Below are 19,407 nucleotides of genomic sequence, written 5' to 3' on the forward strand. Positions count from 1 at the left end.
TAACGCAGTGTACTTGGTTGGCTGGCTCAAACCTTAATGGAAACTGGTAGCATTCTGTAGACATTCCCATATGACCAAAATGCTTGATCTCTGAAGAACATAAAGCACAGCATGAAGAACACAAAGTCCTGGCATCAGTGATGATCAGTCACATCTTACTGTATTTCCCCCCAACAATCTAGGGCTGGCTCTTGGTAACGAGGTCAAGGACTTACTGATTGGCTGTGAGCTTCCAGACTTGAGCACCAGTTTGCTGCTTCCAGAAGACGTGGCACTCCGTAACCTGCCCCCTCTGAAAAATGCACACAAGAGGTTTAACTTTGAGCAGGACAGACCCATACTGTCAGCGGTGGAGGAGGTGAGGATAGGCGAGCCCTGGATTCTTGGTACCAGCTAAATTTGTCTTGATAGAAACTTTTCCATGTCCTGGCAACATAGGATGAGAGTCTAGTTTTCTAGTGGGAGAGAGTGTGTCCCAAACTGAAATAACTTTGTGAACCTCAGGGTGATTCACATTGCTTCTAGCTCCATCGCCCAGGCAGTGTCCAGAAACTTCCCTTCCCCCTCAAAGCAACACAGAACTGCTTCCTATTGGTTTCTTTGCTATGCTTAACCCCTCGCCCTCCTTGTCTGGATAAATCAGTTGATATCTGTGCCCCATCTAGAATGAATCTTGAACAGTCTGCAGGCTGTCTCCTATAGCCCTGTGTCAGTGACGACAACTGGCAGGGGCAAAAGAGTTGGCATTGTGCCATACTCATGCCCAGACTGGCTTTAATTGTCAGTCCAGCCGCAGAGTAAAAAGGGCTAAGACCATCATTACTGCACGATGAGACATTTAGGAGGGAGAGACAGGAGAGTAGTGGTCCATCTAATTTTGCTACGGCGAGCTCTGAACTACCTGATGACTTAGAGCACATTAACACTTGTCCGCCTTTGCTAACTGATTTTTAAAGGAATGTTATGGCCATAATGTTTTTTAAAAACGTAAGATTCCAGCTGAGGAAGCCTGGGGATGAATTCCTGGATGTCTCCTTATGCTTTTGGTGCTCTGTGAGGAAACTCTGAGACAAGATACAACAATCCAAAGCCGAGTACAGTCCCTCCTTTTACCAAAGCCCACTTAGCTGTCCTGTTAGTTATGTCACCCCTCTTCAGAGAGACGACTCCTCGGGTTCCAACACTGGAGCCAACGACAGAGAACTGACCAGCACAGGTTGCTCTGAACAGCCAGATGTCATTGTTCCTTGTTCGAAAACCCTGACGGCAAACATTTCAAAGCACTCTTGGCTGACTTTCCTGAACCCCTGACCCCATTTATTTTCTCCAAAGAATTATCATGTCCTGCATCTTCAGAAACATTCACAGAATTTTTCACTTTGTGTATATATTTTTAGTCATTTCCACCTTTTTCTAAAAGTTTAGATTCCAGCTTCTGAGCTAGCGCAGGCTGCCGCCAGGGGGGTGTGGTACATCTCATGTCAAACCGTCTCGTTCCTTGCAGTCCGTGATTCGTATTTGCTGCATCCGCAGCTTCGGCCACTTCATCACCCACTTGCAAGGCAGCATCCTGCAGTTTAATTCGGAGGTCGGGATCTTCATTAGCATCGCTCAGTCTGAGCAGGACAACTTGTTGCATCAGGCCCAGGCCCAGTTCCGCATGGTGAGTTGGAAGAGTCTTAGGCTGTGTCTACACTGCCACTGTCAGCACTGAAACGTTAGTCATTCAGGGGCGTGAAAAAACACCCCCCGAGCAACAAAAGTTTTAGCGCTGAAAAGCACCGGTATAGACAGTGCTCCCAGCGATCAACTACCACCGCTCATTTGGGGTGGTTATTTTTTATTGCCGGGAGAGCTCTCCCCACAGCGACAAAATGTGACTACACTGCCCATGTCACAGCGCTGCCGCGGCCGCCCTCAGAGGGCTAAAGCTCTGATCTGTGACATGCTGGCATCCCAGGCTAATGTTGCCATTGGCTCCTTTGCCTGGCATTGTGTTCCTTAACAAGCTTGGTAATGGCTCATAATTGACACACTTTCAGTGCCTAGTGAGAGGAGAGGTTGGCTACATTCCTCTTGGGAAAGCTGCTTGCCAGGAGCAAAGTGCATCTAGGGATAAAAGTCTGTTTCTGTTGAGTCTTGCTGTTTTGTTAGAGGATAATCTGCCCCACTGAGTTCTGAATGAAAAGTCACAGATAATCTGGCAGGCTAATGAATGTGCCACAAGCATTGTCACCCAGTTTAATGCAGGGAATCGGCTCTAGAGAGCCGCCCCACCTCCTGCAAATCATTATTAGTTAGTCTTTGTGCATGGGAAAAACTCCATCCCAGATCTGCCGCCCTGGAGGACCAAAGTTGGCTGTACAGAGCAGACCCAGTCCAAAAATGGGCAGACCCAAGCTATTTTTCCATGCTGCCCCGCCAAAATTTGCCTCTGCCCTCCCTAGAGAGTGATGGGAATCTATTGTTCCTCTCCCATCTGCTGAGACAGCTGACAAGGTGTGCCAATCACGATGGCGACTTTTGTACTCGCTCATTTCATCCAAGCCACCATCAGATGGTAACAACTGTCCTGGTTGACTTGGGTTGGATTCAAGCTGGTGACCTGGAGGCGAAGAGTTTCTCTCCCTTTACCAGTCCCTTGAGTTTTGGTCCCCTTTTCTCAGTACCTTTCTGGAAGTACATGCTAATCACTAGCCCACGCTTTTCCTGCTCATTTTATTTTTAACTCTATTTTTACGACTAGGCTGCGGAGGAAGCTCGTCGGAACAGGTTAATGAGAGACATGGCTCAGCTCCGACTGCAGGTATGAGATCCCAGCTCTCAACTAAACCACCAGTGTCTGTTAACTTAGAGTTACATTTCCAGGCGCATGAATGAACTGGCCCTGCACATCTTCTATTCAATACACTCCTGGAAAAAGCATTTTCTGGGCCATAGTTATTCACATCTCATTCAAAAACAAACAAGCCAAACGGGTCAGCCCCTCTATTTTGCCCTAGTGTAATAAAAACCGTAGATCTGCCTCTTAAAACAATACTGTCTGATTGAGGCATTGTGTTTGGAGCGGGGGTACTAACAGTCAGGACACCTGGGTCCTATTTCCAGCCCTGCTCCTGAATTGCGCTGTGACCTTAGCTAAGATCTCCGATTCTGTCACAGTTTACCCCTCTGGAAATAGGGCCCTTGTTAAGACATTTGGGATATTTAGATGTAAGGCACTCTATAAACACACAGTATTATCATTACCATTATGTGAGTACAGATTTGGGGGACTCCATAAAGGTATACCAGATGTTGTATATCCTCTCTGTAAAGAGAGGGAGACTCTTTGAAGAGCTTGTTTTTGTCAAGAAAGGAATAAAACGTCTGGCTCATGGAAATATTCATAGGTGTATGGAGTTTGTGTAGACTCCACATGAATGGAGTTACAAGTAAAGTTACAGTCTTCTCAGGCACCAAAGATGTCTCAGTACAGGCAGGAACACTTAACCAAGGTGATTCCTGCTCAGATGCAGAAGGTCTTACAGCCCTGATTTGAGGCTGAGCGGGAATTTATCCCCAGCCATGGGAGAGCTTTCACCATCCGCTGGCCCGGGGAACACATCTGTCAGGATCAGACGGGCTCATGCCATGCGATTGGGGAAGTGGAGGGGCTGGGCTGCACATGGGCAGGAGGACCCTCACCCTTTCAGTCTTTCTGTTTCTGCATGAATTTCTAATCTGGTATTGCTGCTATCCTGTTTCAGCTGGAGGTTTCTCAGCTGGAGGGGAGTCTCCAACAGCCCAAAGCTCAGTCTGCCATGTCTCCTTATCTTGTCCCAGACACCCAAGCTCTCTGCCAGCACCTCAGCATCATCCGGCAGTTAGCTACCAGCGGCAGGTTCATCATCATCATCCCTCGAACAGGTACAGTTAGGCTCCTGTTTGCTTGTGTGGTTTTCAAGGGGTTCAAGCCCAAGGGCTTTCAAGAGTGCCACGCTCTTTGAGAACAACGGAGAAGCCTCCCTGTCCCACAGCTGAGAACAGGAGGTGGTGTCAGGTGCTAAGCTCAGCTGGAAATCGGGCCCAAGGTTTGTGAGTAGCTCGGCAACCTCCAGGAGGTTAGAGGAAGAGGGAACCCTAGTGTCTGGATTTCCAGTGTTCTTGTATAAATGTGCAAGGAGGTTAGTGACTCTCTGACTTAGGCAAAGGCAGCCCCTGAGTTGCAGAGCTTTGGAGAATGGTTGGCTTAGCTGATGTGCTGGGGGAATCTATTCAGTCTTACGACAATCAGGTTACCTCAGGTTCAGCCCACGGTGCTATGTGCCTTGCCTGATTTGTGGTGGCTGTTTTAGTGACTTGTGTGAAATGAGGTGGTGGGCAAGTTCCCATTCCCTTCAAGTTTGTGAAGGGCTTTGAGGATGAAAATAGCTATAAATGCTCCTTTTCCCCCCTCCCACCAACTTTGTGCATCACTTTGTAATACCCTGTGCACTTAGAACAACCTGTTCTTGTCCGCCATACACCCCTCTCCTCCTTCAGACCCCACTCCTTAGATCCTATTTCTTCCATAAATCCTCCTTGTATTGGTTTCCTCCCCTGAACCAGAACTTCTATCCCATGTTGGTTTTCCTATAGATTGCAAGCTCTTTGGGGCAGGGATTCTCTCTCTGTTTTGCATAGTTCCCCATGTATATTCACGACACTTTATAAATCAATGTCCACATCTCAAACCACTGGCCACAGCTGGCATTCACTGGCACCCTTGTTTGCATTCTCAGCAGAGATCAAGGCCTGAATGTTTCATGGAAACTGATCTTCTTGTTTACCCCTAGAAGGTGACCTCTTCAGGTCAGAGTTAGAGCAATGTTGGGACATTGTAGGGGAGCCTGCCCTGCCCTGTTTTGTGCCTAGAGGATCCTATTCCCAAGGGCTGTGAGGGCTTACTCCCAGCGCTAATTAGATTTATGTTTTACTAGAAAGGCTCCTCCCCTCAGGAGTAGCAGCTGGAAATCATTGCATAGGTCCTTGTTTGGCCATTTTTTTTTTTTTTTTTTGTAGCTCAGTCTGGAGCCTAACATAGTTCATCAGTTAATCATTGGAGAAAGGTCCAGGTCAGCAACTGATTAGTTTGTGTTTAGCAGCAGCATAAAGTTATTGCCATCTGCCAGAGGCAATTCCACAGCTCCTAGAGTTCACGCCACGTGTAGGATTAACCCGCAAAGGCACCAACAAACCAACTTTCTCACTTCTTTTTTTATTAGTGATTGATGGTTTAGACTTCCTGAAAAAGGAGAACGCAGGCGCTCGTGACAGCATCCGGTATTTAGAGGCAGAATTTAAAAAGGGAAACAGGTAAATACCCTTTCCCCTTGGTTTTAAAATAAATGTATCTGTTTCTTACGAAGAAAAAGTCCTTCAAATAAATGGTGTTTGTACAGATTGAACACAGAATAAAAACAGAATGGGGAATGGGTACAGTTAAACATACCCCAGGACAGTACGAAGACGGCACTGGCAACACAGTGGTATAATGCGGTTCAACACTCTACTGTTGGACAATCTCTGTATACCTGTAGGGACCACTTTACTTAGTGATAAAATGCAGCCACTTCTCGTGTGGGATGCTGCAGCTGCTTATTGGTGCACAGCATTTTAGGACTGGAATTGGAGGATGGTTTTTTCAACAGAATTTCAAGCACATAGAATGTAATCCAATTCCCTTGAGAATGAAGTGGCTGAGTGGCTAACAGAATATGCAAACTTTCCTTAAAATCAGGTTTTATACCAGCGGTCTGATATTTGCCACTGTCTGGTCTTATCTTTAAAAAAGGCATGAGGTGATGCTGGAAATTGTTCCTCTCCAGTCTACTAGTATGCCTTGAGTCAACACAGTGAATAAAGGAAAACTGCGTGTTATAATCTATTTGATCTTTAGAAAGTCTTTGACAAAGTTTCTCACAAGAGGCTACTAAGGAGTCAGGAGGTGAGAGGCAAAGTACTGTTATGGATTACAAATTGGCTGCGAAACAGAAAACAAAGATTAGGAATAAAAGGTCAATTTGTAACATGTCAGAAGGTTAATGGTGTCACGACCCAGAAATCTGTGTTAGGGCTGATGGCGCTTTGCATGCCAGTGATCTGGTGATGGGCAAACATTGAGGTATCTACAGTTGAAGGAACATCAAATGATTTAGGTTAGTTGAGACTAGAGAAAGCTATGAGGAACTTCAAATGGGACCTAAGCAATCGGGGTGACTGGGCAGCACCTGCTTTTGGTAAACATTCAGCAGTACCGAGGAAACCAGCATGCTTAGAATCATTCAACTTCCTTTGCTTTAAAATATTGACGTTTTCCCTTTTAGTAACCTCCATGGGGACTCAGTAAATCTGCTCTTTCCTCAGGTACATTCGTTGCCAGAAAGATGTTGGGAAAAACTTTGAGAGGCATAAACTGAAGAGACAGGATTTAGATGCCTGGTAAGGTTACAGCTTAGCACAAACTTTGGAGTTGTCTTACCTTTTCATGACATGCATGCCAGGTGGATTTTGGGATGAGGTGCCACCTCTGGGACTAGTTACATAAATTTGGGTTGCTAGATTTGATCCTATTCTTTAGATTGTTATAAAACCCTGCAAACCAAAGGGGCTGTGAGGTCCAGTGTCTTATCCACTGGAGGAGGAGGCTCAAATCTGGCAACCCATACTCATGCAACTAGTCCCAGTGTGGGGAGGGATAGCTCAGTGGTTTGAGCATTGCCCTGCTAAACCCACGGTTGTGAGTTCAATCCTTGAGGGGGCCACTTGGGGATCTGGGGCAAAATCAGTACTTGGTCCTGCTAGTGAAGGCAGGGGGCTGGACTCGATGACCTTTCAAGGTCCCTTCCAGTTCTAGGAGATGGGATATCTCCATTAATTAAAAATTAAAATTAAAAAGACTCAGGACTCCAGGTTCTAGCCTCATCTGTGCCACTAGACTGCGGGGTCACAATGGGCAAATCTCTTCCTCAGTTTCCCTCCTGTCCTTTGTCAGTCTCGTCTATTTAGATTATAAACCAGATGGGGCTGTGATTTTCTCTCACTATGGGGCCATGATCTCCGTTGGGGCCTCTCAGTGCTACTTTAATACAAATAATGGGGTTGAGAGACTGTTAGGATGAAGCTGTATGTACTTATACTTTTGTGGATAAGTGAAATCAGTATCTGTTTGCACAGACACAAATAGTGATTTGATTTTTCTTACAGGAACCTCTATAAAATATTGGACAGCTGCAAACAGCTGACTGTGTCCCAAGGGAATGGAGAGGATGACACCACGGGGATGGTTACCATCATAACTGGCTTTCAGCCGGATGATCCAAGCAAATTCTCTGCACCCATGCAGGTCAGTGTCTCGGAATAAGGTAACTGGGTTACAACCACTGACAAAATCCTTCGTGACCCCAGGTGAGGAAAAATCACCCTTTCATCATCAGCATCCTTCCTGCAAGTGTATTTACTGCCTGGGTGGGCTAGTAAGTGGACTTTATTTCACAAGCCTGAGTTATAAACTGTGGCCCTTATTTTCGTTTGCACTAGGGCACCTTTACGCTCCGCTGGTAGTGTAAAGGGGTCTTTGGAATGGGCATAACTGTTACTTACACCATTTTAAGGCCCCTTTATGATGTCAGAGCGGCGTAAAGGGGCCCTAGGGTGAATACGAATCAGACGTTTTGGTTCTACACAGGCACTTTTGCTGAGATTTTCAAAGCTGCCTAGATGCCCAACTCCCATCAATTTCAATGGCAATTGTACGTCTGAATCCCCTTGTCTGCTTTGAAAATCTCAGCCTCTGTTTAGCTTTGCCCCCTTAGCTGTGGCTTCCTGTAGAAGGAATAAGGTGTGCCCCTTTTCCAGGCTCTTCTCTTGGCACTGATCTTGTGCTCTTGAGGATGGAAAACAGCAAAACTTCTAAAAACATAGTTCCGTGTTGCGTACAGGAATTGTTCAGTGTGGGCCAAAGGGGCGGAATTTCATGTAATGAGAGGAAAAAAATGACAGAGAATTTGAGACGGCTGTCAGGAAATGTTTCCCAATGTTGAGTTCAGTCAAAAAACCCCTTTCCCTAAGAGATTGAAATTTGGTGGACAAAGTTCTGGAGCCTCTGCTGCGCTGGTTGGGCGATAGAGAACGTTGGGAGACCAGTGGGTTTTTTCCCTACCAACATTCCATGATATTTTACTGATGTCTTCCCCTACCCCACATACACGGAGTCAAGGAAAAATAAAAATCTAACCCTGAACTACCTAATTAAATAAAAATTCTCTTGCCCTCGGAGGTAGGGAAGGAAAAGAGCTGTTAAACTGAGGGGGGAGATTGATCTTGTGGTGAAGGCACTGGACTGGGGCTCAGGAGATCTGGGTTCATTTCCTGGCTTTGCCACATGTTCCATGTGGAACTTAGGGCTTGCCTGCACTACCGTGAGGGGTCGGTCTAAGATACGCAACTTCAGCTACGTGAATAGCGTAACTGAAGTCGACGTACTTAGATCCATTTACCGCGGTGTCTCCACTGTGGTAAGTCGACAGCTGATGCTCTCCCGTCAACTCTGCTTGCGCTCCTTGTTCTGGTGGAGTTCCGGAGTCGACAGGAGAACGCTCAGTGGTCGATTTATCGCATCTATACTAGATGCGATAAATCGACCCCCGCTGGATCAATCGCTGCCTGCCGATCCGGCGGGTAGTGTAGACAGGCCCTTAGAGTGAGTCATTTAATCACTCTGGGACTCAGTTCCCCCAAGGATAACACTTCTCTATCTCACAAGGGTGTTGTGGCTAATACCATACCATGGTGATGGGTGGTCATGTAAGTGCCTAGATAAATCATATCATCCAGTCTGCAGTCTTGGCAATGCAGGAAAAATAACCTAGTGTGATTGTCTTGCTTTTGTCTCCAGTCTGCTATCCAGGCAGCGGCCAGTGCCAGCGTAGAAATAAAAAATGTTCTGGAGTTCTACAAGCAGTGGAAGGAGATGGGCTGATGGTCAGAAGGGCATCGGGTTGGTGTACCTTTCTCTCCCCCTCTCAGAACGCGCAGTGTCTGAACGAAGGAAACAAAACACAGGCGAGACTTGACACGAAGAAGCAGCAGCAGCAGCAGCAACAACCATGACAAAAACAAATCCAGTTCCGGCACGCACACACAACACCCACAACCCACACCCTGAACAGACGACTGTACATCTCCAACAGCGCCAACTGCTCTGAGAAGAGAGACACCTCAGCAAGGCCGAGAAGAGATCTCCCCTTCTCCCGGTCGGCAGGGATGGGCGAGAGACGGGCAGTCGTTCATCCCCCTAAAGCCTGCTCGGTCGTCCCCAATCGTCAGGCAGCTCCTCGTATGTACTTTATTTAAACAAGCCAAAACCACAGCAGTGGAAATGGAACAACAAAAGGGGCTAGCCTCCGGGGCTGGGGACAAAGATCCAAAGAGTGCTCTTTGTTGGGAATCTGGTGATAGGAACACGAACACCTTTTTAATTAATTTTTCCATCTTCTTTCTTTTAATTCTTAGCATATATATATTAAAAAAAAGTGGAGTTCCTTTGGGGTTCTGGAGCCTCTTCAAATGTTAAAGAATTAAAGAGAAAAAGGAAATGATGATGCTATTTTTAAACAGAAAAGCAAAAAAAAAAAAAATTTAGGAACAAATTTATTTATTCCTCTCCTCCCCTTTCCATACTGGGGGGAGTGCAAAGTGATTATTGCCTGTAGAGAGAAGCACCAGCCGGAAACCTTCCCTATACCGCTAGGAGTTTGGTGTGCATTCCTTGCTTTTGTACTTGTTGCGTGTTTTGTGAGCCATGATAGGTCTAGCTTGGGCTATTTGAGAGAACAGGAGGAAAGGATTCTTTCCTCCTCCTAAACGACCCTCGCTCCCAGCGTTAGGCCTTTGTGCAGGGGAGGGTAAAGGTGAATGCAATCCAGGCTAGTTGCTGGTCATCAGAATGGAGCTGCATTGGATGCTTAGACAGTGGCAAAGGTTGTTGATTTGGCTTGAGCCCGCGGAGACTCAAGAGACCTGAAAACATCTCCAAAGGGTCCCTAATTACTCTTCCTTATTTTGCAGGGGGGGGTTTGGGAGAGGAGGGGGCACAGAGGATTTTCATAAGCTTATCAACTGTCTCTTCAGTTGCTCTCGGACTCCACTTCTTCTGTTTAAAACGAGAGGTTTGCAGAGCTTATGTAGTCACTAGGAGCAGGAGGGGGAAATGCAGTGGCCACTGGAAGTCAGTGTCATCCGGAGCTGGCCCATGGACTGTTCTATGCCTTTCAGTCAGTACAGCGGCATCCATAAAGGAAGGGAAGACAATAGCCGTGCAGATGCTGGACTTAGCTCCCTTTGTTTCCTGCGAGGCAAATTTACAAACCTCTCTCCTGCACCATCTCTACGCATCCTCCATCTGACTTCTGGTAACACTGATACCTGTAAATGAAAAGCACATTGCTATAAAGATCACTAAGCACCGGGTACAAGTTCCATCTCTGTTGATCTGTCTCATTGTACTTTAAGACCAGATGTCCCCATCCACTTGAACCAGCAGCAACTATGCAAGTAATGAGTTTAACCCACTGGTCTCTGTCAGGCTGTTTTAATTTGGCCTGGCAAGAAGCTGCTATAACTGGTTATTAATGGTGTACTAGGAATGGACCATTAAAAAAAAAAAAACCATTTGCAATACCTGCAGATTTCCCAGCATAACAAAGCATACCAGAATTGCAAAATGTCCCATTTGGGGTTCAGACTAGTATGAATCCCACAGGATTCATCCACTTTGCAGCTTAGATCATTTTGCAGCCAGCAGCCTGGTTGCTCAGATGAAAGGCCTTGGAAAGCCAGTGTGCTTTAAAGGTGATTTTATTCCTTTGGAAAGCAAAGGAGGGCATGGGGGGTCAGTGTTACTAACCGATTTTCTCTTCATGGCTTCACCTGAAACGTGTGCTGCTTCACTAGGCCATGCCAAGAAGACAGCTTAAGCAAAAATGCTGAGTGGGGGCTTTCACCTGATTCTGCTGGCTTCCTGTGTTGGCAAACAGATGTCAGCGGTGGCATATCCCCAGGTGGAGTTTAGCGCATGGCATTTGTCCTTTCCCACACGTACTCCGCTCTTTCCTTTTATTAGGTCTGTTTCTGTTTGGCTCATGCTTTTATTTAATGGAGATGCAAAAAGTAAAAAAGACCTACCCTGTGTATGATGTCTCCATCAGAACCCTCCTACCTGAGTTGTACGAGCCAGAGCAGTGTAGCATTGAAGGTGAACCGATTCACCCTCTGCAGTTCTATCCCTTTTTTTGACATGATGCTGACCAGTGCACTGAATTACGCGCCCCGCTGACCCACAAGTCTAGGTTATCTTGAATTCTGTCTGGTGGATCAGACTTCTCTCGGACTTGGGTGTTCTGTCCGGCTCCTCTTGGTAGGACGCAAACTGGAACCCACAGCAACGAGTGAGTTGTAGCGGAAGCAAGATCTGCACTAAATGAAGCTTTGTCACAGCTGATTACATCTCTAGTTCTAGGAATTTTTTTTTTTTCCCCTCCCTTTCGGGGGGTGCAGTCTGAGACATGCTGTTCTGGTTTTGTAAAGAAATGGGAATCGTTCTACTGCAATTAATGTCCAAAGCCTAGGATGGGAGCTGTTCAGATGGCCACGGATGAGACTGAGGGGGGAAGAGCAGTGCAAGTGAAGCAGAAACGGAAAACCAGTCCCTCCCAAACAGATCACACTGGCATTGCAGTTAGTTATGATTTCCAAGGCAACAGTGCAACCCAAAATTGGGACTGGAATCCTAGAGCCAAGCTTTGTGACGCAGAGATCATGGATAGAGTGGGGGTGCGGAGCAGCTACCCAGCACTGCACAAATGTGACCATTAAGTGAGGATGATGCTAGGGAAGAGGTGACACCTTGGCACAGAAGATGCCACAGCTGCTCGTCTTTTGAAATGGAGCAACTGTTTGAGCAGGCAGTTGGTGGGGGCTGTTTTGACAGTTGCAGTGGGACGTGCAAGACATTTTTAAATTTTTTTTTTAAGGTGTTTTTTTAACCTCAAATTTATTTTGTAGCAATAAACGTTGCTGAGCTAAAAAGCGATCCCTCTTTGTGTGTCCAGAAAGAGAAATCAAGGCATGATTTTTTTTTTTTTATTTATTCTTTTGTTAAGGGGGGAAGAGTGCGTCTGTATTTTATAAACATCCCTGTCTTGATGCACTGCCTTTCTAAGGGGTACTTTTGGTCATATCACGAGTGTTGTGGTCCTTAAGGAGGATGGGAAAGGCCCTTGGCTATCCTCCGTCCGGAGGAGTGTTGATAGCCCCTTAACAGAGGAGACCAACATGTCACCCTTTTGCTGTCTCCATACACATCTTCAACCTTCTTTCTGTTGAGATAGGAAGCTTCAGGCAGGGGTGGTCAGTTTTCAAAGATGCATCTTGAAGATCCCCGTGCATGCTTTCACCCTCCAAAAACGTGTGGCCATGCACCCGTGATTAAATGCAAGCAACACATTTTCTGTGCCCTTGCCGGGTTTAATCTAAACTGGAAAAGGGACGCAAAATAGTGTCTGAGTCTGTGTGGAATAGCACAGCCATAGATCAAGGCACCAGAGAAGATGGCACATAGTTTCCTCTTATAAAACATTTTCTAACATTGGGCTTTAATTGGAGGCTCTGCTTGAAGTGCAGGGGAGGATGCTTTTAAGGCCCGATCCTGCAACTCACGATGGGCCAAAATTCCTAACTAATAAGTTGGCACAGGTCTGTCAAAAATACGGAGCCATGATTAAATGCAGAATTGGCACTGTGCTGACATAGCCCAGCCGGGGACTTGGTCCAGGAATCTCAAATCCCAGTCTAGACCTCAAACAGAGATGGCCACTTTTAATCATCGACGGACGTTGCTAATGCCAAGTATTTCTCTGAGGCTAGATCACTAAATGGCCAGTGGGGGACTGAGAGTTGATGTATCATGGCCCACGGCACTAGTGCCCGTAGCTTCTTAATGCTGTGGTTTGGGTCTTACGGGAGTCTACCGCAGCGTGCAATAGCGCCACCTTGAGATGTAGCTGCAAACTGACCTTCCACGCTATCCTAGTGCAACATTCGAGCCTTGCAAAGCCAGCTCTTCTTCCTCTGCTAACGCAAATGGTGCTATGTCAGTAGCTACCAAAAATCTTCTTAGACCATGTCCAAACTAGCCCCTGGGGGGAGAAATGTTAGCTCAAGCGTCATAACACCCACTATGCTGGTAAAAAGAAAAAAAAAAAGTGCTTTATGGGGTTAAAACATTGTTTTTAATTTAATCATTTTGTGTGTTTCTGGGCTTTGTTTTTCTTTTTTCCCCTCCACCGAGTTGGATTCCCAGAAGCTTCAGCGTGACAACTTCATTCACAGAGACTGTTGGTTTCTGGGGGCTAACGGCGTCCTTGATTTCTCATGCGGGTGGCATGTTTGTTTTGCCAGCAGCAGTCTATATGTGTAGCTATGGGTGAAAAACGCTGTTCGGTGTGTGTTGGACACTGTACTGTATGGGTAGGCTGTGCCAAACAAGTCGTCTTTTAAGCTGTTCCCCCGCTCTGGTCACACGATTTGTTTGAATGCCGTTTGAAACGACTCAGCTTTTCATTCTTGTCATCTAGCAAGGGAGCTGTTTAAAGGGGGTGGGGGAATACAGTGGGATACCAGCTGATGATGAAATCAGAGGTCTGTCGGGATAAGAAGGGGAATGACCATGGGTATGGCTTTCCCCTAACCCAATCCTTCCTCTGCTTCTGCAAACATTAGAACGGATGGTGAGAGGATGGTTGCTGGGTTGGCGTCAAAGGAGGCTAACGCTCACCCTCCAGATATTTTATAGCACAAATGACCCCTAGCCTGTGGATTCACAGTTCAATGGCGATTAACCAGGGAGGAGTGGACACACTGTGGATTTACAGTCCAGGCGATGTGTGTCCTAGGGGAACCGCGCCACACACTTGTCAGTTGTCTGATAATATAAACTCAAAGAGGATGTGGGGCATAGAGCCTTTTGACCTCTGATTTCATGGCATGCGTTTGACCGTGGTTGGAACACATTGACTGGCTTAATAAAGTACAAGATGTTTGTACCTCCTGATTACTCCGTTCATTATTTCTCCCCCTTGCTGTTTATGATCCATTAAGTCTGTCCCTGGCATGCAGAACAGAACCTTTCGTGTCGATCTGTGCATGCCAGGCTAAATTGGACATTTCTCAAACTACTTTTAAATGTCATTTTCACGCGGACTTCAGAGACGCAGATGGGAGTTTGTAGCACAAATTCTGCCTAGCCAGGAAATTTGCCTTTCATTAGCTTGGCTCCTGGCATGTCATGAGCCATTTTGTTCTCTCCGGTGAGACTGAGCAACCCTCTTTCTCCTGAGTCTGCTGTCTTTGCGTTAGCTGGTGAATTAGATGCTTGTGAAAGTTACCAGACACGCAGACTCGAGTCCTGGAGCCGCAGAACAGATGCAACAGCGTGAAAAGCTCGTGCTGCCTTCCCGAAGCAAAACGGATGGCGCCAAGTTTTTGAGTCATTACTGGTCCAAACCAGCAACCTAAAACTGGAAGGCCAAATACCTCATTCTGGGCCACTGTGAAATCCCCATTGATTGGGGCGTACGCAGTTGTTTAGATTGTGAAGGGTCTTTGGGGAACAAGGGACTGTCTCTCTCTTTGAACAGTGCCTAGTCCCAATCTCCTATAATAATGGAACACTTCAACTGTACCAAATGGGAGCTTTGGTCTCCGACATACACTAGACCTGAGCTTTATTGTAAGTAGCACATGAATGTGCTCGGAAGAAAGCCAGTTGAAAATTGTTGACAAAGAATGGGGTTTTGTCAAACTAATATTTTTTGTGGCTAAATATTTTTGACTGAATTTTTCTAAGGGAATGTTTCATTTCAAATTGATTTTTTTCATCTCAATTTTTTGTCCACCCCTCCTCCTCCCTCCCCCCCTTTTTACACTAACTACACTAAAAAGAATAATATCCAGGTTTGTGTGTGTCACTTTTTTTCCCCCTCCTCTAACGTTTGCAAAAGTTCTCCCAACTTCAAAAAAGTTCCAGAGTGGCAAAAGGAAAAAAGGACTCTCAACTCAGTCACTCAAACTTTTCACTGCCCTACAGTGAGATCTGTTAGACCATATTTCTCCATCAGTGCATGACCCTAGGGGGGTCATGAAAGGCAATTGGGAAGCGGGGGAGGATTGCTTCCACTTGGTCAAATTGTCACTAGTCTGCCACCCCAGCAGCTCCCACTGATTCAGAGCCGACCTGAAAAGGTTGAGAAGACACTGAGCCATAGTGCTCCCTGGAAGGGGGCTAGAACTCCATGGCTGGCGGGTTTTTTTTAAGGCTGCTCTGGACTCGTGACTTGATAGCTGGGGGGCAGAGGGGATCAATTCTGCCCTGGGAGACTGGATCTCAGCTCAAGTTTCTTTGCGCTGTGCCTACACATGTTATAGCGCATCTGGAATGTAGCCTTTCCACCATAGGTCGCTGCCTTCGTCCCAAGCCCTGAGATCGCAGGATTCAGAGCTGACCTGCGGTTGTATCTTTTAGGAGGATGACTGTTGTCAGCTTTAGCCAAACTTGAATTTGTGATTAAAGCACATTGCTGAGAGTTGGCATGGTGGGCTCTGTTCCCAAGACTGGCTGGGATCTCTTTCCTTCAATACGCCCATCCATATCTCTCTGCCTCTGTTTCCCCATCTGTGAAATGGAGATAATGTTACTGCCTTTGCTTAGTCTAGTTAGAGCAGGACAGAGGTTCTTTCTCACCGTGCCTGGGCGGCCTCTGACACACTGGGGCCCTGCTCTCAGTTGGGGTGTCTCCGCACTATTACAGCTGTAAGAGTAATACAAATCCAGTTCCCCAGGCTATTCGACAGACATGCAGCAGAGAGAGCTTGACCCGTCTGGAAGGGGGCCTGGTTTTCAGAAAGAAGCTGAGCGTTCGGCTTCTGATAACCCAACTTCTTTAAGGTGTGTGTCGAAATCACAAGACACTGGAAAATCTTGGCCTCGGTTTTTAACCATCTTTCATGGCTGCCTTAGTGGGAACGAGAAGCAGACCCTAAGGCCCCTTTACAAGGCTCTGGCAGGGGCCGCTGAAGTGGGCACAGATGTCGATTACGCTGCCTGTGAGGCGGCTTTATGCTGCCAGTGGCGTAAAGGGGCCTTGGTGCAAAGGAGAACCAGGCCCTCCGTTTCCTTCCAGAACAAGAGGCCGGGCAGCAGCTTTTCAAAGAGAAACGAAACGTGCCCTGTTTCTAAATGGCTGTGCCAAGAGCCGCACAAAAAGGGGTCAATTGGGGACAGCTCCTGCATCCTCCGAGGTTTAAAATGTCTGTGTGTTGGTTTGGACCGATCGCACTGAGACAAGGCCAGGGATTAACCGGGGCAAAGGCTGGCGCTCCAGATACACCCACTGCCCCATTAATACGCAGCTTCTGGGGAAACATCCTCCACTCCGCACCAAGGCTTTAGCTCCCTATGGCTAGCGAGCCCCTGTTCGACTGACCCAGATCCTGCTGCAAAGCAACAATAGGGGGTTTTGTTTGCTGTGCCCTGGATGGCTGCCTTCCCGCCCGTCTCCCTGGAGTAACTTGGCTGGTGATATTTGGGTCGTGTCCCTTCCGATGCCATGGGCTTATTACATCGCTCCGGCGACAATTCTGTTCCGAATAGGTTCTTCTCCGGTACTCACGACCATAGTGTCTGAGCGCTTCGTGTCTGTGCTCGTGGGAAGGTGGGAGAGGGGAAGCCATATTTTTATGGGACATCTTGAGTCTGGCCCATTGAGATCAGTGGATTTAGGATTTCACTGCTCTCTCTCGGAAAAGACTTACAGTCCTAGCTAGCTCACTTGCAGTGTTTCTTGATCTGATCGTCGTGTTTACCGGGGCACTGGGCCTCCTGGGTTTCTGTCCTTGGTTCTGCCACTCTCTCGTCGTACGCTCTCTTCTGAAACCTGCATGGCTATTTATTATTTGTATAGCAGTTATGCCTCGAAGCCCAAATGGAGGGGGAGGGCTCCCGGTGCTAGGAGTTGTATGCCCATCACAAAACCAGTCCCTGCCCCAAAGAGCTTGCATGGCAAGAGACGAGCATGTGTGGGGGGGTACGCATGGCCCTGAGATGAGGATGATTTATAGAAACAGCAGTCTTGGCACGCCGGATGCCAAACTCTTATTGAGTGTTGGTGTCGAGGAGAGTTTGACAGAGGATAGCAGTGTGGTCCAGTGGATAGAGCATCCCATCAGCCAGTGAGTCAGGAGACCTGGGTTCCCAGCTCTGCCTCTGACCTGCTGGATGTCCTTGGACAAATCACTTTCCCTCTGCGCCTCGGTTTCCCCTCTCAGCCTTCATTTGCCTGGGCTATTTAAACTGTAAGCTCTTTCAGGCAGGGTCTATGTCTGTACAGCCCCTAGCACAATGGGACAATTGGCTCTACTTGAATATAAATAATCAATTGGATTTGAGGGTCCTTCATGGATACATTTAACATGATTCTTAGCTCGACCCGAGCTGTACCTCTTAGGTGGATTAAAGAAGGAACTGCAGCCTCCTGATAACCCATGCTTAACGTTACATGAGGCCTGTTTGAAATCCCTCGTATGGCATCCTATGATTGGCTTTATGGAGATTCATTCTAGCCCAAAGCATCAGGGTGGAGAGGGTTTGGTTTTAAAAGCCAGCCTCCGTTTGGCTTCAATTCCTGATGTGCAAGAGCCTGAATGCTAATCCACCCCGTGGCTGCCCTCTGCTTGAATGGGTGGCAAGATGCGGCTCAGATGCTCTGAGCCGAAGGAAATTAACCCGCCACTAGTTCTGCGGCACTCTCAAAAATGCAGGTCGTGGTTGAAGTTCATGGATGTTTAAGACCAGAAAAGACCATTGTGAACAATCTAGTCTGAGCTCCTACGTAACATCGCCCAGAGCATGGCATCTAATGATTCCTGCACCCAGCCCATATCTTGTGGGGGAGCTAGAGCGGCTCTCGCTCTAGAGAGAGCCTCCAAGTGATGGAGAATCCACGCACATCTCTTGGGAAACTTCTAATGGTTAATTATACTCACTGCTAAACAACTGGCACCCTTTGACTGTTTCTAGCTTTAGTCGCTGGCCATTGGCTCTTGTGGTACCTTTTTGCTAAAGAGCCCTCTCTGATCTGGTATCTTGTCCCTACGTGGAGGTACTTATAGACCATGTTCAAGTCACTTCTTAGCCTCCTCTTCGAGAACATAAAGGAGCTCAGTCTATCCAAGTCTCTCAGGGTAAGGCAGATTTTCCAGACATTGGATCATTCTTGCAATTCTCTTCCGCATCCTGTACAGTTTCGCACACTATCTGCCTTCGAGTCCTGGGCACCTTCCGGCAAACACTAGTGCCATATTTTAAACCCAGACCGGTAAAGCCGTCCCTTTCTATTGACAGCTCCTTGTCGAGCATGGTTTGCAACTAAACACAGGAGTGCAACTTTTCTTGTTCCCAGCGGTTCTTGTCTGGTTCCTGTACTGCCATTCTAATCCTCATGTTACCACCAAAAGGGAACATAGGGTGTGTATCCATTATGGATCAAACAGACCAATTAGTGTGGCATGAGAAATACGCCTAAATGCATTGGTGAATAGGGAGGAACTTGCATGTACGCTTAATGTTAAACAAGTGCTTTTCTGAATCAGGGACTGGGGGGAAATGTTCACAAGTGACAAGTGTCTTGTTTACAGCAAAAAGATGTATCTACATGGCAGGATAATGCGTGGCGAGCTGGTGCACTCTAGATTCACGCCCTGGCTGGCTGTGCAATAACTCACTTTGTAGAGAAGCCCTGGTTAGTCTAAGTGAAAGTCACTAATAATTGTATTTTAGGTCTTTCTGTATTATTTCTTTGTCCTCACTTGGGCATACGGCTCCTCCCAATTTGCAGCCACCTCTGAACTTGAATCTCTCTGCAGGTGACTTTCTTCTAGCTAATGATGAAGGGCGTGATGTACACCTGGGCCCTAACAGATCACTGCAGCATCCTCCCCACTTAAACGCCACCTCTACCCTTCTTCAACTTGATCTCAGCCATGCCAGCTTGGTTTAATGGTGACCCAAGATATTTAGGCTTCCCCTGAAATCAGTGGAAGTTAGGAGCCTAATTAGGGTGAGGATCTGGGCCGAACTCCTGTCTGAAGCATTCGGGTAAGGTCTATTAATTGTATATTAATCCTTTATAAACTGGGGCGGAGCCCAAGATAAGCATTGAGAGCATTATGATTAATGTCACAGCCCTGTTTGCAAAGCACTCCAGAAATCCTTTAGGGCAAGTGTTATGGAATATCTGACCATGATGACGTCGCCAAAGGACACTCTGGATT

General features: G+C 46.9%; 1 protein-coding gene across 2 annotated transcripts in view; it reads left to right on the forward strand.

Annotated features, from left to right (window-relative positions):
- Window positions 1–14,123, forward strand: part of SMG5 (SMG5 nonsense mediated mRNA decay factor) — a 48,332-nt gene extending 34,209 nt beyond the window's left edge. For both annotated transcript variants that reach the window (XM_034756358.1, XM_034756361.1), the window contains 8 exons: window positions 183–358; window positions 1,505–1,663; window positions 2,747–2,806; window positions 3,750–3,909; window positions 5,247–5,337; window positions 6,388–6,462; window positions 7,228–7,366; window positions 8,918–14,123. In XM_034756358.1, the coding sequence (XP_034612249.1) occupies window positions 183–358; window positions 1,505–1,663; window positions 2,747–2,806; window positions 3,750–3,909; window positions 5,247–5,337; window positions 6,388–6,462; window positions 7,228–7,366; window positions 8,918–9,001 (944 nt within the window). In that variant the 3' untranslated portion in view covers window positions 9,002–14,123. The remainder of the gene's footprint in view (window positions 1–182; window positions 359–1,504; window positions 1,664–2,746; window positions 2,807–3,749; window positions 3,910–5,246; window positions 5,338–6,387; window positions 6,463–7,227; window positions 7,367–8,917) is intronic.
- The last annotated feature ends 5,284 nt before the right edge of the window (window positions 14,124–19,407 follow it).

The sequence above is a fragment of the Trachemys scripta genome, chromosome 24 (assembly GCF_013100865.1).
Source record: "Trachemys scripta elegans isolate TJP31775 chromosome 24, CAS_Tse_1.0, whole genome shotgun sequence".
NCBI classification, from domain to species: Eukaryota; Metazoa; Chordata; order Testudines; family Emydidae; genus Trachemys; species Trachemys scripta.